An 18,734-nucleotide genomic window follows, 5' to 3' on the forward strand; every position below is an offset into this window, starting at 1 on the left:
GGGGGGGGGGGGGGGGGGGGGATTCATACAGAAACCGCTAATTCTAGAATTGGACAGAAGAATAACACGAGTAGGAAAACTTGAAATTTCATCCCAATTCACCAAATTTTGTCAACTGATTTTAACAACCATACTTAGCTTTATAATCGTAATAACAAGTTCTGGAGTCGTGCTGCCTGCTTGCTTTCTTCTTCTTCGTCTTCTTTTTTCGTTCCTTGCAATTATCTCCAACTTTAAGATCCTAAATTCAAACCCTTGCCCTCTTGTTACTGCAACTTGGACACTTGTACTGCTTGATATGCTCCGCCTTTGCGGGAGTAATCTTCACGCATTTTCCATGGAACCATCTTTCGCACACATCGCAACAAATCCAGAATTCGTCGTTGCCGTAGTTGTCCCCACAAGCCCCACATGTTGCACCCTGTTCATCGTCTTCTTCTTCCTCCTCATCTTCCCCGCTATCTTCGTCTTCTTTTGGTGGTGGAGACATCTTCACTCCCTTGCTATGAGACTCCAATTGCCGAGACTGCTGTAAGACGGCAAAGAATAGCAGGATTCATGTACGGTATGAGGTTGCGGCAAAACAATGAAGAACATTGCTGAATTGATCATGAACTTTGGAAATTACTTACCGTCTTCCCACTCGACTTGCTTTTGCTGCCATTGTTATGAGTGGCAGACTGTTCTTTTGACTGCTTACCATTTCCACTCACAACTTCAAATACACTTGGGAGATCGTTGATCAACTGGAATAGCCTCTTCCTGAAATGTCCAATCTCAAACTGAGTCATGTTTGTCTCAGACCATGGCCAAAATATATTATTGGCATAAATGAAGTCATCTTAAGAATTGATGACTATATTTTCCTCCTTTAACGATGGAGGAATTGCTGGATATTTACCATATTTAAATATCGTCATGTGCTGAAAAATACACAAATGCAACTAAAATAAAATGGCTTAATATGCCACATAAGCATGACTTTAGTAGATCAAGGTGTAATTCAAATGAACAAGACATGGCAAAACGCAAAAGTAAGATTAAAATCATAACATGCTTAAAAACACCACAAGAATCCTGCTAATTTCCTGATATCCGTAAAACATGGAGATTAATGTGCCTACAAGTTCACAAGGAGTAAGGCATGCAAAAATAAATTCAAGAACAAAAGCTACATTAATTTGAGAACCAACTAACAGGTTCAAGCAAAGAAGGCAAAAGACAGGTCAAATTATCCATAGGGCTTTCTTTCACTCAGCTGCTCACCTCAAATATTAGCCTGAACAAGAGGTAAAAATCCTTTTGACTGTATGACTCCATAAAAAGGTTCACCCCTACAGGTTCCTTAAGAAATTACAAAAGTTCTCCTCTTTGTCAACAATCGTAGTCTAAAATGAGTGATGCACAGTACAAAAGGAAGCCAGACCTTATCGTGTAATCCCATTTCCTTGTAGCACCATTCAGATCTTCGTAGAAATAAATAAAGGAAAGACGAAAAAAGGAAGTGCATTCTCACCAAAGTATAGCTTAGATTTGACTTAATAAGAATCTATTGAAGAGAGTTAATAAAAATTAGCCAAATAAAGAAAGTGAAATAAAACTATGTCTTTTCCCAAAGAAACATGGGCCTGACAAGTTACTTCTGAAAAATATATGATACGAGCATGACAAAGACAGTATGTTAAAGTGTTTACATATTTTTTTATGAGAAAACAAAAAAGAAATACATTTTTGAAAAGATACATTCTACAATTCTCAAGCTAGAATTGAGTTTAGTTTAAGCTATTTTCGTAGGAGATACAAGTCTTATATAAGAATCTACAACGCACTAGAACACCCTTATAAATAATAGTTTGTCACGTGTAATTCACGTATGGATTTGCGAGTTATAGTAAGTGACAAAATGAAATGGGAAAGCAGAGACTACAAGGTGTTCCATGGAAGATGTCATTGATGACATGAAACAAACCAGAGATTAAAGCATTTGAATGCACATGAAAAACAACACGCCAAATAATTCATTAAAATGACATCATGGCAAGTAGATATAAGTTTTTCTGAAGAAAATAATAATGAAAGATGAGACAAGAGGACTAAAGTCAACTCGATGTTAAAAAATTCCCCCAGGACACGAAGATACATCCTAAAGTAAAAAAATAAATAAAGGAAGAGTAACTTAGCACACAAAATTATTCAAGCCTCGTGCATAGACAGTGTCATTCAAGCGCCTCAATTACATTGTTTTTTTCTAAATATTTTCAAACAGAACATGCTAGAACAACTAGTAAACCGCATTCCCTGGCTCCATTCACAATTATGTGTCAAATTATTATCACTATATGGAAAAGAGGAAGAGGCATATGGTGAAGCAGTTCTTAATACATTTATTTCCCAATTATACAGCGATGATGATGCATAGGACCGAATCATAAAAAATTTAAGAAACGGTAGTATTAAAGCTGAAAATGTCTTATAAGGAATTTATTATAGTCATAAAGTACAGTTACATACCTTTCATTCTTCCCAAACCCAAAACGAGCACCAAAATAGAATGCAACAGCAAGCAACCATGAGTCACTGTGAACAGCAACCAGTGATAACCAGTCTTTCTCCTGCATCCCATCCCTTGCAAAATTTATACCTAAAGCTGGTTCCGGGAGCTCAGGAGGCACCTCCTCCACAGGCAAGTTAACTTCCCACGTTTCATTAGGAAGTCCATAGAGACATAGGTTCTCCTTCTCTATAAGTATGACAAGAATTGTCTCAGAAAACCGTAAGAAATACTATCTTTAACTAACCCTCATTACATGTCAAATTCAACTCAAGAACATTGTATTAGTTTAGCAGACACTATCAGCTAGAAAGTACCAATAACAATAGAATAAAATAAAAAAGGGTATTATGATATACATTACAACTAGTTCAGTCTCTATAAATGTAATCGAGACAACATGGCCAACCATCAAGGTTCCTAGTTCAGTTCCTCCTCAAGATGCCAATCAAGGACTCAAAGACCACGTCCATATTTAGAGCTGAGGGTGTCAAACAAATATTGAAAGACCATTTACAACTGCCCGTCCAAATCATATAGAGTGAAATCATCTCATTCATTCAGTAGGAGAATCGGAGAGAAAATCTAGAAGTTGATTATACCAGGATTTAAAGTTTTAAAATCTTGATTGGAAAACGTTATCATCATAATAATAGCTGTCATAAACAATACAGCTTTACATTACAAATCAAGTTAAGGTCGATGCAGTTTTCCCCCTCATGGAAAGAACTCATTATCTCAGGAGATAAATATTAGCAACACACGAAGAAATTACTTGAAGAATTATTTGCAAGTCTAACGTAAGTGACTAAGAATTAAGAAGTAAACCGACCATCCCCCCATATATGATCGATTCTTCATATCGAGATAAACAATTTTGTATTCAGTAAGACAAAGAAAGAAGGTAGAATCTAAGCGATGGATTGCCCCCCACCACACTCCAGGTTAAGGTGGAAAGACATCACCTTAAATGAATACCTCCAATTCTCTAGATACACAAATCAATATCATTGAATTTTGTTCGCAAAGCAGAGAGAGAATTAATAATTTACACAAAGCAGGCGGGTTGGCTTAAATGGTCAGAAAGAATTTAAACGTGAGCAATGTTTTAAAAAAGATTTACTTAGTTTTCATCCAAATACAATAAAAGAGAGTTCTCACATCACATTCATTCAAATACCAAATCTATTTATTACACTTTTACAGTGGGATATCCACAACCTAGTGTTAATTAATAGATAGACTACATATAAGAATCTAAACGCCTTAGAAACATCTGAATTATGGTTTTTAGTATGATCTTTCCAGTAAAGAAAAATTCACGGTAACATAAATACCTATGCGTGGAAATACTTCTCCAGATTTAACAAAACTAAAAATATAATGATAAAAATCATTAAAAAATGTATTCACTGTAGGTCAACAGGAAAGACTGAAGTACAAGAATCTTTTCTACCACCCCAGAAGTAGCGTTAAATAGGGAAAGGAGAGTGAGGGGAAGAGGGGCTCCCCTCTGCATACTAGAAAACAATGAACCCTGGTCGTATACCACCCGTGGGAAAGATTAAAACTACAAAAGGGCTCTGAGTCCTCCACAAGAGAATCCCCTCACACCTTTCATCATCATTCTTATTATGGATTGGTTAAGTAGGATGCTTTTGAAGGCTGAACATGAGGATCTGGGTAAAGGTTTTTCAGTGGGAGAAGACCCCATTCTTTATCAATAACACATCTTCAATTCCCGAACAACACTATCTTGTTTTTCTACTCGAATGATAGCCATCTTTACAAATTATTTGTCCCCCTCAATCTATTTATGGAAGCCTTGAGCCTTAATATCAATTGTCTTAAGTCAGAATTTTGAGTATCGACATGGAGCCATAGGCGGTCTCTTCCCTCGCTGCAAATTTTGGGTGTAAAGTAGATGATTGACCGGCTTCATATTTGGGTTTTCCCCTCAATTGTAATCCCAACACAACAACCTTTGGGGATCCCATTGTTGAAAAGGTGGAAAAAATGTTGATTTATTGTGGTAATTCCCATCAAAGGAAGGCCATTATACACTTATCCAATTCGAACCCCCCCATAAATTACTTGTCCCTTTTCCCCATCTCTTCCAAGGTATCAACTTCGAGTGAATAAAGTAATGTAATTTTCTTTGGAAGAGAAGCAAAGATAAGCACGGTCATCACCTCCTAGGATGGGGCAAAGTGAAGCTTTCAATAGAAGAAGGTGGATTAGGGATTGTCCTTAGACAAAAGATTAAATCCCTCTTGACCAAGAGGATTTGGCATTACTAATCTGAAAAGTCAGCTCTATGGAGGAAAGTTATCTCATCCAAGTGTGGCATCTCTCCTTGATCTGAAACTGGGTCATATAACATTATCATCTGTTAAGGGCCAATGGAATAAATTGACAAGCTTAAAGAAGTTGTTTTCAACCACGTCTCTCATAAATTTGGGAGAGGGGCTGGATATTGTTTGATGTTTGGTTGGAGCAATCGACCCTCAAAGATGATCTTCCCTCCTTATTTGCCATCTTGCTCAAAAATAAGACTCCACTGTTGGAACCTTTGACCAATAAGAAGTCTCACAAAATTGAAATAGGTGAATGGGCAAGGCTCTCCAATATCCTCATTCACTTAAGGCTCACTGGCTGAAAATTATTAGAGGCTTGGCTGCTTGGAATCCAGGAAAAAAAAAAAGGCTTTTTTTGCACAACCAAATCCTCCTCTAGAGATTTTGCAACGGCTGGAATCGTCGTGCAAGAAAAATTTTATCAAGCCTTATGGATGGAAGGTTTCCTAAAAAAGTCTAGTTCTTTAGGAATTGGGTCATTCATGCTTAAACACCCATGATAGGTTACAGAGAAGATCTCCATGGATCAACTTATCTCCGAATTGTTGTATTATGTGCAAGGGCACCCCAGAACCTCAGAACCTCATTTTCACTTGTTCAACTCATGAGCTGCAAGATCTTTCCGGGACTTCATTTTGTAATCCTTTGGCTGGATTTCAGCTCTCCATAATGACATGGTGACCCTTCTCTCTACTATGCTCTTTGGTCATCCTTTCAAGAAGGGAGAAAAGAAACCCATGACTCAACTTGATTCGGATGGGCTCCTTGGCTGAAGTGTAACTTTCACATTTTCACAGTTTTTAAGACTTCCACTTCTACTGTTAATCTATTCTTGGTGTAAATTGACCTCCCTTATCGTAATAATGACCTAATCTCATTTATTACTCATTGGAACGGTGTTTTGTAAACACACAGATGGGCTCTCTTCTGCTTGTTTCCTTTACTATAGTATATAAAAATAAAAATAAAAAAGAAGAAGAAATATCCATGAAAGTGAAGAAACGGGAAGATAGAGAGAGAGAGAGCATTCCAATAGAACAATAACCAATGCGCACTCGGTCCAATTCAGTCACTGGAATCGTGGTTTTAAAATTGTGAATGGCATCATCCAGAATGTTGCTTATAACAGCGCAGAAACCAAGGGAACATAATTAAAAGTTAAAAACAGACAGTCTTAAAGTAATAACAATATCAAAAACAACCAGTTGAGTAGATAGACATATATGCAGTATTTTTCCCTCTCCAACCTCCTATTTATGAGATTCAAAATTTGTGACCAAGTGTCGGCACCGCACCACCCCATCAGCTTGATAGTGAATATCCACTAGGGTATCAAATTTAGCCAGTGACTCAAACCACTTACAATGTTATGTCCAGATCTACCCTAGGGGTTAAAAAAACGCACAAATATCTCCAGTTCTAGCACAGCCCCAGGCCGCCAAATACTTCGATAAACTGAATTTAGACTTTCAAGTAAAGTGAAAACAATCATTGGGAAAATCCTACGCACAGGTGAATCTCAAACCGAATAGATTTGCGACAAAAAAGGGAAAAAAACATTATCGAGTTCGATGTGGAGAACGAGCGAACGAACAACAAATAAAAAACATATAAACTCAATTCAGCAGAAATACTTGTTTCATGGAGACACGCCTATGATTCTTCATCAAAGTGAACAGAAAAAAAAAAAAAAAAAAAAAAAAAAAAAAAAAAAAAAAAATTCAGACCCATGGAAACNAACAGAATTCAAGACCCCAAACATACGGAAGAACTAAAAAACAGCGACCAATAAATTTCTAAAAACGAAATAAGTTCAAATATTTCAGACAAACAATAGGTATAGCGAGACCAATAGAGGAAAGAGAAAACCCACCAGGATCGCACTGCTGGTAAAACTTCTCAACATCTGCAAAAACACACAAAAAAAAAAAAAAAAAAACAAAGAGAAAGATTAAAGTGCAAGAATTCGTACAGAAACAACTACACAGTCAACCTACATCTAGGACGAACAACACCAAGATAGTAAAAACGACTCCACATATAAAAAATGAGCAGAAGAAGGAAGGAAGAAGAAAAAAGATGAAGAGACCAGTGGTTAGGGCTTTAATCAAGCCAGCACGCCTGCCTTTGAAGTCGCCATAGACCTCCTCCACTGTACGGGGTATTGGGAGCGGCATTCCCTCCATTTTCCTCTCCAAAATGAGCCGCCCACTGAGAAGATTAGGGATTTCAGTAGGAATTTCAATACTGAAACTGCAAATTTCTTGGAAGGAAGAGCTGAAATTGAGGTATAAAACTAGTAATCGAAGAAATGAAGAAGAAAAATTGAAGGGACAGTTTTAGGGTTTGTTGGGTTTTTGTAAGTAACAATGAGTTGAAGACAGAAAAACAAGGGGAGAAAGAACGGGAGAGAAAATGTCAGTTTATTTTCAATTTACTACGCACCACATTAAATTATTTTAAATAATTATTTTAAATATTCTTTTTTTTTTTAGTTCCATTTTATTTAAATATTAGTTTCTTTTCACTTTGATTGCGACGGCCCCTTTCCCATTATGTCAAATTCTTCGTTTTCATTTAATTTCGTTCGAATTAATTTAATGTACTTTTTATTTTAAAAAATTAATATCCTAATAAAAAATAAACATATTTCTTTAAAAAAAAAACATTTCTTATAAATGTGTGGAAATTGTTAGATGAACTCGACTATCCACGATAATATGATATTGAGCTCTCATGGTTTTGATTACCTTATTTAATTTTAGATAATTAAATGGGATTAAAATAAAATTATTAAATAAGTAATTCATTTATTTGGTCAAAATAAATTAAATATATATTTAAAAAATTATTATTAGTTTATTATAATAAAATAATTAATAATAGTAATTTATTGAATTTATGCCAAATAAAAAATATATAATTATTTTTAGCAATTTTATTACATTAATTAATTTTGTATTAGATAATTAATTATTCTTAACTAATTTATTTTTATTAAACAAAATTGTTAAAATAATTTTGTGGTGTTGTAAGATAATAACAAATATTTACGTTCAAAATCAATTAAAAAAATGTTTGATATCTAACAACTCCAATAGAGCCTTGAGAAGGACCAATGATTCGTTTACTAGGTCTTGCACGATGATCGTGGATTCAATCTTCAAAAAAAACAAGGAACTGGGAGAATCTCTTTGATAACAAACCGCTTTGATTTGTAAAGTCTTATTGGGGATTTGGTGAAAACGTAACATAGGACCTTATGGAACGTAAAACTCCAAGGAATTCGTCGTCAATTGCTCGAGATGTTTTCCTGCCTACCTCCTTCATTTGACTACAAGAGTCGATGGCGTCTTCCGTAACGTTTTTGACAACAACTTCATCCTAAAGATCTATAAAATGTGTAATTTCGAGGAGAAACGAGAGAGTTAGTCTCGAACCCTAGAGGAAGAAGAATAAACCCCGTAAATCTATAAAAGAGAGAAAGCTTAATACTCACCGGCAAAATCTAACACAAATTGAGAGATTATTTTAGTGTCGAAAGAGTTGGTTGTAGACACAAACATATCATATCCTACTTAAACCCTTTGTACCTGAACAAGTTGCGAGTGCATGTGAGAGAAATCCTTGCTCAAACGCTGAGAACTACGTTCGAAACTATAAACCTACCCTAGTTTTACCTTCACACCACTTTACGATTCTTCGTTTATGTCATTGGTATCGCTTGTTAGTTCATCAACATAAGAGCTCGATAACGAGTCCATTGTCGTTTTATATAATGCTCATCACGACACTGGGATCACCTTCTTCAAACTCGCTTGGTACAAAAATAAGAACAATAAAACGAAAAACTTAAATCAAATGAAATTTTCTCGAAAATCACCGATAATCGTGATCTGGGAATTTTCAAATTTTTTTTTCGCTTAAACCCTAAAATCTAAATTGTTCTTCCTCGTCTTCTCCATCCTCTCGTAAATGGGATCGAACGTTAATAATTTTAATTTTAGTTTTAATTTTTTTTTTTGTTTTCCTCTTCTATTTCATATTGTAAAAAAACTAAAAATTTTATTTAAAAAAATTATTTTTAAATAGAAAATGATTTCCTTTATAATTAAACCAACCTAACATATAAATTAAGAGTGTAATTATATTAAACTTCAAATGTCCATTTTACCCTTATACTTCTTTGTTGTTCTTGTTCTAAGAATATTTTCACAGGTTGCTGCGACTGTGATTGCCGCCGCGACGTATCTATGTCTCGCTTATGGTTTCCGTTGCTCTCTCAACGCCGGCGGGTCATCGGTAATGGCGTTTCCGGTATCGTAGGAAGAAGTAGAACAACAAGCTTTAGTTGTCTGTTGCCTAATTTTCTCAGTGGCTCGGTTTTATGCAACGGGGGGCACACGCCTTCAAATTTTTCTACACTTCCGAAGCCCCTCAGTGAGAAATGCAACCATTCATTCGTCAAATCAGGTACCTTCGTCCTTCTACCACTTAACTGTTGATTTGTTGTCTAGGTTTAGTTCTTATGATGATGGATTGAAGAACTTCACACATACGAGAACTTTGGAGGATTGTACATGGTTATCCACGACAATTCATATCTGTTTTCAGCTTTTGTATGTACGGATTAAGTCGTTGGTCATTGTTTTTGGGTTCTATGATTCTATCTAGGTTGGAATAGTGGCTTCTCAAGTACAAGATTATTGCTTCCTTTGGCTGCTGTTCATATCGCCAGGGGATTTTGTGGAGTATCAGAAAATGGGCACTCTGAGAAATTTTTAAATGATAAGGCAAGGGATGGTGATGTTGTTGCTAATATAGTTCAAGCCGTCCACAAAAATTCACTTGATTTCACCAAAATTCCCATTAATATGCTTCCAACTGTTGTGCTCGTTGGGCGCCCCAATGTTGGCAAGTCTGCATTATTTAATCGGTAATCTCTGCATGCCTTAGTGACTCTGTTATTGGACTTCTCAGTGTTTTGCAATGTGAAATCAGTGATTCATTTTTTGCATTATCTTACTCGTATCGTGAATGTTGTTAATCCATAGGTTTATTAGGAGGAGGGAGGCACTAGTTTACAACACACCTGATGATCACGTTACTCGGGATATTCGTGAAGGGGTTGCCAAACTTGGAGATTTGCGCTTTGTAGTATTGGACTCGTCTGGCTTGGAGACAGCAGTATCTTCTGGCTCTATTCTTGAAAGAACAGCAAAAATGACTGAAAAGGTGCTTCTCAAGTGTCAGTTAGCAATTTTCCTCATTGACGCAAGGTGATTGGTGAATGTTTTTCATGAACTTGGTTGAGATGAATGTAGCATATTGCTTTCCATTGTAAGACAGAGAAATGCTTGCTGTCTTACTCAGTATACATATTGACAATTTTCTTTTGCTGTACTGTGGCTCTGAAGTTTAAAGTAGTCATGATGCTATTTTTATGAGCAGAGCTGGTCTTCATCCCTTTGATTTGGAGGTTGGGAAGTGGCTGCGCAGACATGTACCTGATATTAACATTTTAGTAGCCATGAATAAATCTGAATCGCTTATCGACTGCAGTGGCACACTTTTGGCTGCTGGCTTTGAAGCTGAAAGGCTAGGCTTTGGAGATCCTGTTCCCATATCAGCTGAAACTGGACTTGGCATGCATGACCTGTATTTAGCCATCAAACCTGTGCTTGAGAAGTATATGCTCGAAGTTATAAATGGTAAGAAATGTACCTATCAATCAATTATCATTTGAAATATCTTGGCACATTACCAATAACCACCAAAGGTTGATCAAAGAGGCTAATTTTATATCTTATCTAGATGCCTTTTGAGATTTTGGGTTCAAACGATAATAATCATCTGTTTTGAAATTGAGCTGTCCCAAGTTTCTTGACACCAATATTGTAGAGTTTGGTAGTTGTTTAAACGAATGGAATTAGATCAAGTTTGTGTTAGCCGGCCTATAGAGACCTATGATTGCAAAAAACAAGAAGAAAATATCAGTGTGTTTCTATCCAACACTCTGAGTGCCCTTCCAGAACTTGCCCTTTTTTCAATATACTTGATTTTGTGGAAGCTGTTAAAGAGAGAGGAGGCCATTATTCATTATTGCAAGTTCGGCCATCCTGTAAGTTGTTTCAAAATTAGCAAGAAACTTGATTGCTCTCGCTCACAGGAATATTTTACTGTGGCGTAGTTTACTGTGATTTTTATTTATTTAAACGCATTATTTTGTGGCCTTTTTTTCCCCATTCATTTTAGTTTCACTAATTATGGGATAAAACTTTTGAGCTTCTTTTTCTGCTTGTGCAAATGATCTATGCATTTTGATAGAAAGTATGGTTTTGTAATAATTTTTTTTCTTAATTTCTTGAGATTATCTACGTTGTTGTTTTAGCTTGCTAACTTGTTAACTGTGCTTGCGTTAATTCTTGAGTTAGTAGTCATTAGCCGTTGGAGCTTAAATCTTCTGTTAGTTGTCATAGGCAGTTTTCGGTTTTTGACTGCCGAGCCCCTTCGTCTTTAGTGTTTGGTTACCTCATGAATTTTTGGTATAACTAGGAATCCCATCCGTTAATGTGAATCTCATACACACCATAACCTGGCACCACAAAGCCCACGATGACCATTAGATAAACTGATAACAATTTTCAGATCCAAGTTATCAATCTCTAGACTCACATCCTTAGAGGTCTTTGATACACAGTACCAATTAATGAATAAGATCCTCCACCCTTCTCAATTCAATTCTACAAAAGGTTCATCATATAATCCTTTTTGAGATATCTCTCTCCAACCTTGGAATTTTGAAAAGACGAAATTTAACTGGCCTCTGCTAAAAAGGCATACAGTCAATGATCACCAATTATTCTTTCATGATACAAGCTAAAGGGATGACTTTTGGCAGAGATACAAGAACTAGTTGAAAGCAAAACAACCTGAAAGTTAGTAAATAGAATGTTAGTGAGAGTCGGAGGGAAGTCCGTGTTGATATGGGATGATCAGCAGGAGAGAGCTTCTGGCGGCACTTGAAAACTCCCTAATTTCGTATTGTTGTTTCTTTTTAATGCTGCGAATAAATTTAGAGCAATTAGCGGCATCCCATGTGTTGAGACGCGAGACGCTACTTCTGGTCACTGGCGCCCACTCTTGGTTTTTTTGTTGTTTGCATTATTTTTTCATCCTAGTTTTAATTTTTTTTTTAATGTGCAACAATTTCTCATTTTTGCTTTTGTCTGCTCCCCTCCTCACACAATATTTTTTAAATTTTTTATAGATACTGGTATCGTTATCACAATGTGTAGGTCCAATGTGATATTCTACAATCGTGCTATCCTTTGTCTAGATAACGGAGTTGGATGTTGCGCATTTGTGAATTTCCACTGTCGTCCATTTTTTTTTTTATCTAATTTGTAGATGATACGGTGATTCTCTCTTTATTCCCCACATCTAACCTAGCTTTGCTTTCTCACAATTCCTAGATAATGGTGGTCTTGATCGCTTCCATCAGGTCACAGGCTCCAATGAGGATGAGGACACCCAGGACAGTAAGGTGCAATTACAGTTAGCAATTGTTGGACGACCTAATGTTGGCAAGTCAACCTTGCTGAATACATTGTTACAATCGGACCGTGTTCTTGTTGGTCCTGAAGCTGGTTTAACAAGGGATTCTGTTAGAGCTCAATTTGAGTTTGAGGGTAGAACTATATACTTGGTAAGCACATGCTTGACTATTTCTTGTTTCTCCTTTTGTGATGCCTTGCATTCTGAATAAAAGCTGTGTTCCTAAGGAGTCCTTTATGTTATAACACTTTATTTAATGCACTACTTATGTGTTATGAAGTACTAATTGTTAATGGTTGGTAATGATAATTAGGTTGATACTGCTGGTTGGTTGCATAGGACTAAGGAAGAGAAAGGACCATCATCCTTGAGTGTCATGCAATCTACTAAGAATCTGATGAGAGCTCATGTGGTTGCTTTGGTTCTTGATGCAGAAGAGGTGTGCGATACAATCAATTTCTTTCTTTTTTTCTTATTACTTTTCATGACCATCCACGAACCTTTTAGTGTAATGGGTAGCAGGCCTAGACCCTCCACTTGTTTAAACCTGGTGCCAATTTCCTTCCGTGGAAAAGTTAGAAGATTGTTGGTAGAAACTGAAAGTATGTTAGGATTTTCAAGCTTCTTTAAACAAAGCAAAACCTACCGCAACGTGTCTATTCTTTTTGCGTTCCATTTTCTGGCAAAATAAGATAAATTACTCATTGTGGACTACACTAATGGGAAACTCGTATAACATTTGATTTAAGATAGGACATTTTTTTAACCTTTTCTATGACTTTTTTTTTATAAGAGACGTAACTTTCATTAACAAGAGAGAAATTACAAAAGGAGGGGAGATGAGATATCCCCACACACAAATGGGTTACAAAAAGAGAAGCCTAACTGGTGTAAATATGAGTTAGACTATAATTACAAAAAAAAAGAAAAAGAAAAAAAAAAGAAAGAAAGTTGAAGTAGAGGACCAAAGTAGAAGCAAAAAGAGTGACCAGATCAATGCCCGTTAGTTCTTGACCACAAACAATTCTAGAATTTTTTCAAACCATAGTCTCCAAAGGAGGGCAAAGACACCATTGGACCATAGGATTTTCGCCTGAACCTTAAATTGGGGGCGCCCTCAATAAGCTGAAGAAGAGTATCTGAAAACCTTGGCCTATTTAGGACACGATGGTTTCCATATAAGATCCGTGTTATTCGATTTAAAATCATGAAGCTTGTTCAAGAGAGCTGCCCATGCATCAAACGCCGTATCAGTAAGATTTTTTCTGAAATTTAAATCCCACACATAAAGAGAATCAAACCAGCATTGGCTAACCATCGAGTCCTTGGCTTTCATAGTTCTGAACAGTCTAGGAAACTCCACCCAAAGTGGCAATCAATTAGGCGTTTCTCCACAAATGGGGTTTATCCCCACGACCCGTTCTAATTTTATACCACTCTTTAGATAGAAGAATAGCTTTCTTGATTTGGGACCATGGGCCTTTAAGCAACCAAGAGCCTTTCATAGAAAGGCCACCATTGATTCTCATTCCATTTGTATTTAAAAGAAATCACCCGTCTCCATAAAGCTTCCTTTTCCATAAGAAATCTTCATCTTCATTTAGCTAAGAGAGCTCGATTTTTAGTGGCAAGATTACCAATACCCGACCTACCATATCAGTCGGAAGAGAAGTAGTTCCCAACTGAATAGATTGACAGCACCATCCTCCTTCTTACCTTTCCAAAAAAATTTCCTAAAGAAATCTCTAACCAACTTCTCCTGCGAGTTAAGACCTGGGTGGTGCAGGAAAAGATTGAAAAGTAGCATAAAGGTATCTCGTAAGGACTAATTTAGCCAACGTAATTCTACCCCCTCTTGAAAGAGCAAGGCTTTTCCAATGACCCAACTTTCTCTAAATTTTATCAAGTTCTCCATCCAACTTTTCTGTGACATATTGATCTATGTGATGTTCAGATTGCAAGAGAACGAAGAAGTATGAAGCATGCTGAAGTGGTTATTGCAAGGCGAGCAGTGGAGGAAGGTCGTGGTTTAGTAATAATTGTCAACAAAATGGATCTTATGAGGGGCAGAAAAAATTCTGCTTCATATGAGAAGATCCTGGAGGCCGTCCCTGAAGAAGTCCAAACAGTAATTCCTCAGGTATGGTAATTTAGCATTTTTTTGTGATTTTAGCTGTATTTTTTGGTAAAGAAAATGTGATTGAATAGATTCCTTTTTGATGAAATGAGATTCTTCCATTTTGGGGAGAATATTTCCTCAAGTTTGGGGTGAACTCCACACTCCGATTCGATTTCTTTCATTCGGTAAACAAAATTGGAAATGAAAATTTTCATTCCTATTACTCTTCTCCCATTCCCACTACGTAAACAAGGCCTTAATGTTGGATATAATTATTTTACAGCTTCAGAACTTAAAAAAATTGTGTAGATATTGGATGGGCATAGGTGTTGCGGTTATTCCTCTTTAGAACACCCTGCATTGCTCTATTTATTAGTAAGCAAGTGCATATCTGTGGTGGTTCTTTCCATCTAAATTCAAATCGATCATGTACGTGTTAGCATTAACGTGGCATTTTGTCTGCATCCAGGTAACAGGAATACCAGTTATATTCATTTCAGCCCTAGAAGGAAGGGGTCGACTAGCAGTCATGCGTCAAGTTGTTGAGACATATGAAAAATGGTGTTTGAGGTTGTCCACAGCACGTCTTAACCGGTGGTTACGGAAGGTCAGTAGAAAACGCCCTTTTGTTTTTCCTCAACTCAGCATACCCCTATAGCATAATATGTAAAAAGCTTGAGCTTGCACAGGTCATGAGCAGACATTCTTGGAAAGATCAATCTGCTCAACCAAAGGTCAAGTACTTCACGCAGGTGAAAGCCAGACCGCCTACATTTGTCGCCTTTGTCAGCGGGAAGACACGGCTATCAGATACCGACATTAGGTTCTTAACTAAATCGTTGAAGGAAGATTTCGATTTGGGTGGAATTCCCATAAGAATTATGCAGCGTGCTGTCCTAAAGAAAACTGATGATGGGGGTGGCAAGAGCAACAAGCATGTTAGCCGAACTCCCGAACGAATCAAATCCGATAAGAGAAGTCCCGTTGTTAAAGAGCAGACAGCTTAAGCCTCGAGCAGCGACATATATTTTGGCAGAATGATCGAAGGAATCCGATCAGATAAGCGAAGTCTCGATGTAAAAGAACTGACGGCCCGAGCAGAAATATCTTCAGCATGGTAGTGAATCATGAAACAGATTCACACTCCAGGAGTTGTTTAGGCTGAAGGAATGACGGGCAATCTGGAGGGAATTGGAAGAGGGATGGGTTTTGATCTTCATCTATATAGACTTTGGAGTTCATTAAATGGTATGCATAGGTAAATTATTTTCATAGGATAGTTTTAGTTCTGTCTTCTTTCAGCTTGTCTGGATCTGCTGCCATTTACAGGCTTCTCAGAGTAAGATTGTGGGAACAAAACAATGGAGGTTGTAAGCTTGGAGTAATGTTTTCATTTTTAGGCATTTCTTTTGATATTTTTGTAAATTAAGATGGTCGAAGTTACATGCTATATATGACATCGTTCACGATATCATTTACGTAAATTGATGTGATAATTAATGTGTAAAAATTAATTAAGTAAACCATTTTAGTGATATTTTTTGAGATCGAATAAATTGTAGCATAGTTGTATGTAATATCATGTATATTTTTCGAATTTTATGCGTAGCTGTATCAATTATCATCATGTATTTATTGTGTAGATTTTGCTTAATATTCAGCAATTTTCATGCGATGCGATAATTCATTCTTTGTTGCCATTGTTTCTGATTACATTCAATCTTTTGCAGAGGTGAAAGTGGTGTCTGAATCATCTTTAGTTTGCTGCTAATCTTCTGCCACTACATGTGATTTGAGAGATGAATTAGTGACATAGTCAAATAGCTCGCTTACGTCATTTTTCCTCAAAAATTTCAACTGAGTGCATGATGAAAAATGCAGTGGAACGCCTAGTTCCACTGCTAATAGATACTGTCTTCTTTGAGCGTTTCCTTTCGAGTTTCCCTTCAAGGTTTTTAAAACGCATTTGCATTTGCTTGGGAGATGTTTCCACACCCTTGGGTGTTTCGTTTCTCCTCCCCAACCGATGTGGGATCTCACAATTCCACCCTCCTTTGAAGCCCACTCGTTCCTTCCTCCACTCGATGTGGGACCCCACCAAATCCACCCCCTTCGGGGTCTAGTGTCCTTGTTGACATGTCGCCTCATATCCACCTCCCTTCAGGTCTCAGCCTCTTCACTGACGATGTGGGACCCCACCAAATCCACCCCCTTCGGGGTCCAGTGTCCTTGTTGACACATCGCCTCATATCCACCTCCCTTTTGGTCTTAGCCTCCTCGCTGACATGTCATTTGGTGTCTGGCTTTGATATCATTTGTAACGGCCCAGACCCACCACTAGCAGATATTGTTCTCTTTGGGATTTTCCTTTCGGACTTCCTCTCAAAGTTTTTAAAATGTGTTTGTTAGGGAGAGGTTTCCACACCCTTATAAAGGGTGTTTTGTTCTCTTTCCCAACCGATGTGAGATCTCACAATCCACTCCCTTCGAGCCCCAGCGTTCTCGCTGGCACTCGTTCCTTTCTCCAATCGATGTGGGACCTCCACCAAATCCACCCCCTTCAGGGTCCAGTGTCCTTGTTGACACATTGTCTCATATCCACCTCCCATCGGGGCTCAGCCTCCTCGCTAGCATGTCATTTGGTGTCTAGCTCTAATATCATTTGTAACGGCCAAATTTAGGAGAGACGGTATTTTTCTTTTTAATCTTCTCACGGAAATGATTCAATAACATAGAAGAGTTTGTGGCCTGATATGTTGAGGGTTTCTCATCTGTTACTTGGATTGTTATTTTTGGTATTTGTTAATTCTTATTTTTGTTTTTATTTCGCACCAGGTTGTTTCATAAGTGTCAATTTCTAATTTAGAAGTTTTAGTTGTTACTCCACTGTCGACCATCAACGATTATCCTTACCCGAGCAGACACGTTTTAAATCGTGAGGTTGACGATGATATAAAACGGGTAAAAGTAGACAATATTTGCTAGTGGTGGGTTTAGGCTGTTACAAATGGTATGAGAGCTAGGCATCGAGCGGTGGGCCAGCGAGAATGCTGAGCCTCAAAAGGGGGTGGATTGTGAGATCCCACGTTGGTTGGAGAAGGGAACGAAACATTCTTTATAAGCGTGTGAAAACCTCTCCCTAGCAGACGTGTTTTAAATCCGTGAGGCTGACGATGATATGTAACGGGTGAAAGCGGACAATATCTGCTAGCGGTGGGTTTGGACTGTTACAAATGGTATTAGAGCTGAGGACGTTGAGTCCCAAAGGTCCTAAGACTCAATCTTGCCTCTACTCTAGGTCAAGGTCCATCAAACGCAATGTTGCATCTCGTTTCATCATCTTGGTTCTCAATGACATGACCCTATGTTTGTACATTGATTAAAGACTTTATTGGGATGATTTCAATCCCTTTGTCGCGTCAAAACAAGCTTATAACACTTTACCGAGGCTTATCGGGTAGTTTAGGCACTTATTGGGACCTATCAGGGCAATATTAGACTCTACCGACCTACTTTGGTCCCTATCGGGCTTCTACTAGCCTAATTGTCTAGGCTTTATTGGGCCATTACAATGCTTGGCTAAACAACTCTGTGCCAAATAATGCTTCATGATGCCACCACAAACATCAACGTCATTTGCATAATCTCGATTCGGAAGTCGTCAATGCTCTCAATGATCTAAAAAGGAGAGTAGATGGGAAGTTTTTTTTTTTTTTTACCAATACTCTCTTTCTCTAACTTAATTCTTACTTTATTAATTTTAGCCGATTCTGATGTTCTTAGGCATGTGTAACAGCCGAAGCCTACCGCTAGTAGATATTATCGTTTTTGGGCTTTCCTTTCAGACTTCCGCTCAAGATTTTTAAAACGTGTTTGCTAGAAAAAAGTTTTTATTCTCCTTCCCAACTGACGTTAAATCTCACAATGTCACATTATGTTTCAAGTTTATTAACAGGAGACAAGATCACATTGTTTCGTTTTTGTGTTCAAATTCTCTAGACTTTTGACAAGACGTAACCTTAAGTTTGTTGATATGGGGACGATGTCTCGGCTCCCGAGCCCGTCTCGATTCCAGATGTAGGGTCTCTACGTTCCAACCGTGAATGCATAATATTTGTGCATGACATGGTTTGGCATATTTGAAGTATAG

The 18,734-nt window shown here is 37.4% G+C and overlaps 2 protein-coding genes across 3 annotated transcripts in view; one reads left to right on the forward strand and one right to left on the reverse strand.

Moving 5' to 3' along the window:
• The window catches only part of LOC111436033 (PHD finger protein Alfin1-like), an 8,816-nt gene extending 1,471 nt beyond the window's left edge, over positions 1-7,345 (reverse strand). The window contains exons 1-5 of one of the 2 annotated variants that reach the window (XM_023073699.1): positions 6,998-7,345; positions 6,782-6,814; positions 2,512-2,740; positions 633-762; positions 22-526 (exon numbers count right to left, since the gene is read on the reverse strand). In XM_023073699.1, coding sequence (XP_022929467.1) covers positions 248-526; positions 633-762; positions 2,512-2,740; positions 6,782-6,814; positions 6,998-7,094 — 768 coding nt within the window. In that variant the 5' untranslated portion in view covers positions 7,095-7,345 and the 3' untranslated portion in view covers positions 22-247. Of the gene's footprint in view, positions 1-21; positions 530-632; positions 763-2,511; positions 2,741-6,781; positions 6,815-6,997 lie in introns of both variants that reach the window. The other variant, XM_023073698.1, reaches the window with a different exon arrangement.
• Positions 7,346-9,113: 1,768 nt separating this feature from the next.
• Positions 9,114-16,068, forward strand: LOC111436046 (GTPase Der). The gene is made up of 9 exons (XM_023073726.1): positions 9,114-9,381; positions 9,583-9,844; positions 9,963-10,187; positions 10,360-10,619; positions 12,384-12,616; positions 12,779-12,904; positions 14,420-14,605; positions 15,054-15,191; positions 15,274-16,068. The coding sequence occupies exons 1-9, from the start codon at positions 9,162-9,164 to the stop codon at positions 15,589-15,591; spliced, it is 1,968 nt and encodes a 655-aa protein (XP_022929494.1). The 5' UTR covers positions 9,114-9,161; the 3' UTR covers positions 15,592-16,068.
• The last annotated feature ends 2,666 nt before the right edge of the window (positions 16,069-18,734 follow it).

Source organism: Cucurbita moschata, unplaced genomic scaffold (genome assembly GCF_002738365.1).
Source record: "Cucurbita moschata cultivar Rifu unplaced genomic scaffold, Cmos_1.0 Cmo_Scf00051, whole genome shotgun sequence".
Lineage (NCBI taxonomy): Eukaryota > Viridiplantae > Streptophyta > Magnoliopsida > Cucurbitales > Cucurbitaceae > Cucurbita > Cucurbita moschata.

Bases quoted from the DNA above. Each gene is read 5' to 3' on its own strand.
- LOC111436046 (XM_023073726.1), top strand. From the start codon at position 9,162: ATGTCTCGCTTATGGTTTCCGTTGCTCTCTCAACGCCGGCGGGTCATC. The intron at 10,620-12,383 runs GTAAGAAATGTA...CACAATTCCTAG, and splicing joins TATGCTCGAAGTTATAAATG to ATAATGGTGGTCTTGATCGC. The intron at 14,606-15,053 runs GTATGGTAATTT...GTCTGCATCCAG, and splicing joins TCCAAACAGTAATTCCTCAG to GTAACAGGAATACCAGTTAT.